The sequence below is a fragment of the Halyomorpha halys genome, unplaced genomic scaffold (genome assembly GCF_000696795.3).
Source record: "Halyomorpha halys isolate HHAL.00 unplaced genomic scaffold, Hhal_1.1 Scaffold480.1, whole genome shotgun sequence".
NCBI lineage: Eukaryota > Metazoa > Arthropoda > Insecta > Hemiptera > Pentatomidae > Halyomorpha > Halyomorpha halys.
Window position 1 is genome coordinate 161,210 of NW_027116427.1, and position 6,648 is coordinate 167,857.

The 6,648-nt window shown below is 30.1% G+C and overlaps 1 protein-coding gene across 9 annotated transcripts in view; it reads right to left on the reverse strand.

Annotated features, from left to right (window-relative positions):
• The window catches only part of LOC106683396 (hydrocephalus-inducing protein homolog), a gene marked incomplete in the record, with an annotated part of 211,677 nt that overhangs the window by 145,342 nt on the left and 59,687 nt on the right, over positions 1-6,648 (reverse strand). For all 9 annotated transcript variants that reach the window (XR_010845079.1, XM_067053226.1, XM_067053222.1 and 6 more), the window contains 1 exon segment: positions 4,081-4,292. Coding sequence is in view for 8 of the 9 variants with exons in the window: in XM_067053226.1 (XP_066909327.1) it covers positions 4,081-4,292 (212 nt within the window).

The window sequence follows — 6,648 nt, forward strand, 5'->3', positions numbered from 1 at the left end:
TAATTATTAAAAATAAAATAAAAAGAATTTTAATCGTTTTTAAACTATTTTCAAATATAAAAGATAATTTGGGTTCAAATTAAGAACTTTAATACTAAATAGATGATTGAATTTTATTATATAAAAAAGACTCTTAATCTCAGGGTGTGTTGTTGCTAGGCAATCAGAATACAAACACTTACAATAATTTCTCTTAATTTAAATTAAAATCTATTTCACATATGAATCTTATTTTTCTGTATAGCAAAACTAACCAAGTTCACGATCTTCCTTTGATGATCCCTGGTATCTTCTTTTTTCTATTGTTCTGTCCTAACGTCCAAAATGGCTTTCTTCTTGACAGAAATTGATGTGGACCTCCTCATCCTGAAGACATCCTTTCTCTTTGTCGCCCCAAACACGAATGCCCGCCAAAAACCAAAACATGTCTCCATGTTGCATGTAAACATCGATTGTCACACAACAGTTAGGGATTTTTGCAAATGATTTACTTTCTGAATATTATTCTTTAGCACTATTTCTTGATTTCTATTTTTCCTTTAATTTACTGTATTTTTAATTATGAGGGGATGAATTAAAATAGTCTTTATGATATTTGAATCTGCTCAACATGGCCTTGATTCAACGTACCGCCATCTTGGTTTTGTTTTGAATCACAAAGTTATTATAGACAATAAAAATTGGTTAGCTTGTTTTTTGGTTAAACAAAACAAATTAACAATCTTAAAATGATACATAAAATAAAACATATTAAAAACCCTTTATACATCAAAATATATTATTTACTCAAAAAGAGCATATTACAATATATATATATGTATGGAATATATTGTAATAATTAAAAAATTATTTAAATGAAATAAAAAGAATTTTAATAGTTTTAACTAATTTCATATCTAAAAGATAGCTTGGGTTCAAATGAAAAGCTTTAATATTTAACGAGAATTTTACTTAAATTTTATAATATAATAGACTCTTTTCTCAGGGCTGGTTTCTAGGCAATCAGAAACATACACTTTTACTATCAATTACACTTAAAACTAATTTATATCTCTTTTACAAATGTATTCAAATTAAGGTATAACAAAACTAACCAATTTCATAGAATCTTCTTCTGTAAATTGTCTCAATTAACTAACACTGACTGCTGACAATCTTTCAGCAAACAAATCATTTACAAATGTTTATCTAATAATTATCTTATTTGAAGAACATAACTTTCTGCTTACACAATGAAGGAGAAGAATTAAAGGTTACTAAATATTTTTTATTGTAGATAATATACATATATTTTGACAAGATGTAAAATTTAAAAGTAAGACATATTCATTTACATTATTATGTTCACCTAAATTTTATCAGAATTTTTGCATTACAGGTAAGTAAAATAATAGCATAAGTTACAATAAAAATGAGACATTAGATAAAAATTAGCTATGACATTTTGGAAACATATCATGCACAGTATGTCACATTTTGAACAAAAAAGCCGTGGTTTTGCTGTATCATTGGAATACTGGCATCTCCTTTGTTTAGTGTTCAATTATACACTTTCCCATCATACTCTGTGTAATACCTTTTTCTTTCAAGTCAGAACTAGAGGTCTTAAAACACTTTATATTTTGCCAATGTTTCAAGTGAGTTACAGCTATATTAATTTCTTTCATCGGAACATTTTTATTGTTTATTTTATAATAAATTGTCCAACTGTTGAACCATTGCACAACCGTTGGTGTAGTGACAGTACTTCCTTACAAAGAACTGCACCCCTGGCCCATCATGAGTTGTTGTGGTACAGGTTCAATTCAATTTTAATTGACAATAGTTATCTCATTTACCCTCACAAAAATTGGCCAATACTATTTTCTACCACAAACTTTCTCTATCAGCAGCTAGGTTCTTGGCCTGACGAAGATCCTTCCCTCTTGCTCTGCAAAGCCTGTCAACTTACTCAAGGTAGGACATCTTTGGTTGTCCATGAGGCCTTCTGTCTTCTGGCATTTACTCCACCATCTTTAGGGGGTCCTTATGTTCCTCCATTCTAATGAAGTGGCCAAACCATTTCAACTGCCGTGTCTGCAGAACCTCCTTCACTGAGGCAATCCCCAATTCTTGGCCTTTCCTCTCATTTCGGACACAATCTCTCCTCGTCTTATCCACTATTCTTTGCAGAAACTTCATTTCTGCAGAAGTACCTCTGCTCTCCTGCCAGTCCAGCATGAAAGCTCATGTTTTTCAAATCACAGAGTAACCTATAGGATGTAAAATTTTTATCAAAAATTACAACATGGCTCTTCGGATCCACAACTGGGCTCGGCATCTGTTTCACTACTATGATTCCAAGTAGCTCTTTATTTGACCCATCTTCATCTATGACACAATATAAATCAAAGTTATAGCAGTAGCCTCCAATCGCACACAGAGCCCAAAGTTTATAACCAACTCGAATAAGCTTACCTCTCAAAAACTGTTGTATTGAATGATTGATAACCATAGTACCTAATCATTTCATCCACAGAAATTAATGAAAAATTCCAAATTTTTGAATATTTAAATTTATTTTTTTAATGATGGAAATGATTTTTTTTGTAATAGACAGGAGCAACTCGTTGATGCTGATATTCAAATGTGAGTATAATGCTCAGGTGGAACAGATATCTGCACTGGGTGGGGGAAAACATAGTTGAAATTACCACAGATCAGATTCCCAAGAGAATCCCTAATGAATGATTTAACAACACCAGAAGAGTGGGAGGACCTCATCACCAAGGGTAGAAGTGGATAGGAGGTCAAGTTAAGGAATCCGCAACTGGAGAGTGGTGACAACTAATAGAGGAATAGTGAGCCAAACAGCAAGAGGCCCTGACTTTTAAAGAGTTGTAGCACCAAGAATATAAAAGAAGTATAACCCCAAGTATACAAGAAAAGATCCAACCCTTCACCCATTGACGTCAATAGACTAGCAATGAAAACACTGAATCCTGAACTTCTACACAAAAATGCATATCTCAGTATTAGAAATGTTGGAGGGACCATTTTCACATAAAATATAAACCCTTCAATAGATGTTAATTAGTTACTGTATGAGTTGGGTTTAAGTCTGCATAATGTTCAATTGATATTCCATTGTACTAATCGATTCTATAAGTAAATAAAAAATAATTAATATTCTAAAACAGAATGGTTTTTTTTTAGCTGTAATTTAAGTGTTTTGAATAGTCCAGAGTTGGTGTAGTGGCTCATTGATGGTCCAAATATCCAACAGTCGTATTGTATTAGGCGACCCAACAAAATGAACGCAGACAGGGCTGCTAATGACGCTACCAGGGCCACTAATTAGTCGGAACTGCAATTAATAAAGTGGAAACACAGAAAAGGTCTGGTTCCGAACTGTAATGACTCACTAACTCACTAAAAATGTTCAAACTATTAAATTATAAGGGCAGACAGGGCTGCTTAGACGCTACCACGGCCACTAATTAACCGGAACTGCTATATTGAAGTCGAAACACAGAAAAGGTCTGGTTTTGAACTGTAGTGACGACTAAAACACTCAACAAATGTCCAAACTATAAACTATACACACAGACAGGGCTGCTGAGAACGCTATCAGGGCCACTAATTAGCCGGAACTCCCATAAAAAACTAAGATGGTTGGTCCGTTGCTAGGTGACGCTTCTTAGAAACAATTTCACCCCTAGCAACTGTCTCTATTACTCATTATTACAAACAAATATAATTACACATTTTTCTTTTCAAATAACTAAATCTAAATAAAACAATACATATAAAAACAAATGTAACTAAATTAAATACTAATAAAACTATATAACTAAAATTATAAAACTAAATACTAAAAATACTATTTACAAGGTTAATTACAATTATCTATTATGGCGTTTACACCATTGTACTAATCGATTCTATAAGTAAATAAAAAAGAATTAATATTCTAAAACAAAATGGTTTTTTTTTCAGCTGTAATTTAAGTGTGTTGATATAATTTAAATTTTTGAATTTGATGTAATAAAATAATAAGTGTGAAATCCTTTCATTGAAAAAAAAAAAAAACCTACTTACTCATTATATCCTGAGAAGAATACTCTTACTGGAAAAGGAGATAAATTTATAACTTCCAATGTCTTAATAATCGGTTTAGAGAAAGGAACAACATGGCCAAAATCTACATTTGACATAACAATGAGTGGCTTCAATCCAATTCCTTTGATTGGGATCGAAATTTTTTCTGGGTTCATGTTGATAACAAATTTTAAGATCATGTTATAATCTCCCTGCAGAAATGCAAAATTAGTGCATTTAAATTTAATAATTTTATTTTTAAATAAAATAGAATTCTGGATTAGAATAAAAAATAAGTTTGAATAACAGAGCACCATCACTGCTATAACATTTTTCCGGCCCTTTTGTTTGGAAAACAGATAAAAAGTAATTTATTTGTTCTAATAAAAACTGTAAAATAAAAATTGAATGAATATATATTAAGATAAAAAAATATTCTCATGTAATAGTAACTAAATTATAACATAGAATTGAAGAGTACAAACAAGGGAAAATGATCAGTCACATTTTATACTAATTGTTTCATTAAATAAAATAAATTTACCTCTATCTCTTCCACAGTACAGGCAGTCCTCATTATATTTTGTTTCACCCTGTTTTAAATCACTTGAAATTATATCTTAAATCATAAACAAAGTTATGCCAAGGAATTGCTTTATGCCAAAATGAATTCAAGATTACGTTGCTTTAAAGAAAATTTGAATTTTTCTATCAAACAAAGCTCTAAAATGAAACTTAATTGAAAAATAATGATATTAAATTAATTTTAAAAAGACTATAAGAAAACTATATACCACCGATAATCCTAAACAGACATGAATTTAAGTAGTACTTTCCCCAAAACAATCACACTCAATACGAATAAAAACATTCTATGTTTACTATAAAAATGATCCAATAAATTGTTATTTCTTCAGTTCCTTCCAGTCTTTATGAAGAGTGATATTCATTAGGAATTTAATAAACAAAATGACTATGATCCATCTGGTAGTATTTTTTGGAAATAACTTACCATACGCTATAGGTATAATAAAAAAAAAAAAAAAAAAAAAAATACAACTCATAGAATTAAGTGACTGAGGGTTTGCCAAAACAAAATTTAAAAAACAATAAAAATAGATTTGTCAAAAACTAAAGCCAAAAAGCAAAGTGCTTCTTCAATTAATTTAAAATCATTCTTATTATATATATTGTAATAATCAAAAATTATTTAATAATTATGAGAGATAGTTGACCGTGGATGATGAATGAGGAGAAGATGGTTGGGGGTGCGGTCGATGAAAAACACAAATAAGTACGATTAACTTATTTTAATGTGCCTACGTTTCGGCTAGAGTTTCTAGCCTTCTTCAGGGCTAAAAACAGAACAAGATAACAACCACAGTAAGTATAGAAAATTTTTAAAAAAAATAAAAAGAAAGTATTAACAGAATAATTTTACAAAATAGAATTAATAAAATGAAGTGATGAGAGAAGCGGGAAATAAAATAAAATGTAATATAAATGAAATAAAATGTATACATAGGTAATTCAAAAAGTGGGTTAAATAACATAATTGAAAATTTTATTTCATTTCCTTAATTATGAAGAAGAAACCATAGTTTATAGTAAGCTGTAATATAAGCCTTTATATATTATAATAAAAATAAATTCAGGTTGATTCAAATATAAAATCAGATTTTTTAAATTAGATGGGAGAGATAAATTAGTAGAAAGTTAAATCTGAACAAATCCGCTAGATGGAGCACTTATAGGTTAGAATTTTTCGCGGGATATAGGCGCCGCCATTTTGCTCCGAAACCCTGCTACAAAACCGACCTTTTATCCCCACCAGTTGGGTAAAAAGTTAGGAGTTTTAAAATGTATAAATTCTATAAATCTATTTATTATAATAAAATCTGTAAATCTATTTATTTATTTATTAAAATCTATTTATTCTTGAAATTTGTCTTAGTTGGGTAAAAATCTAGCGGACGATCGCGATTCTGACCAAAATCACCTTCTTGCCCAACAGTTGTTCTTGTAACAGTTCTTTTACAAACTGCTGCACCTCTGACCCTTCATGGATTGTAGCGGTACAGATTTAAATTTTTTTTTCTGTGTTTTTATTCATCGTAAATTGAATGTTGGATATTATTAATGATATTTAAATGCCGTGAGTAAACCCTGTGGGTTAGGGAGGTCTCCTGGGTATCCTTAATTGGGTAAAAATCTGGCGTCGAGCGTGATTCTGACCAAATTAAGGAGGTTCCTTGTTCAACCGTTGGTGTGTTTTCCATTTTTTTTTTTAATGATTTTATTTATGCATGATTCATTACATCAAAAATCTATCCTTCAGCATGATTCAGGGTTAAGTGGCCAAACTGAAAATATGAACTAAGGACCTCTATACAAGAAAAAATTTCCTCTGAAGGTATGTCCACAAACGTTTTGTTTAGGAGATATTCACATCTAAATATTTTAATTTTTATGAATTATTTACGTTATATGAAATAAATAAAACCTATTTATTTGTTCTAACTACTTTATTAATCAAATGTTAACATTATGATTCATATTAAATGTTGT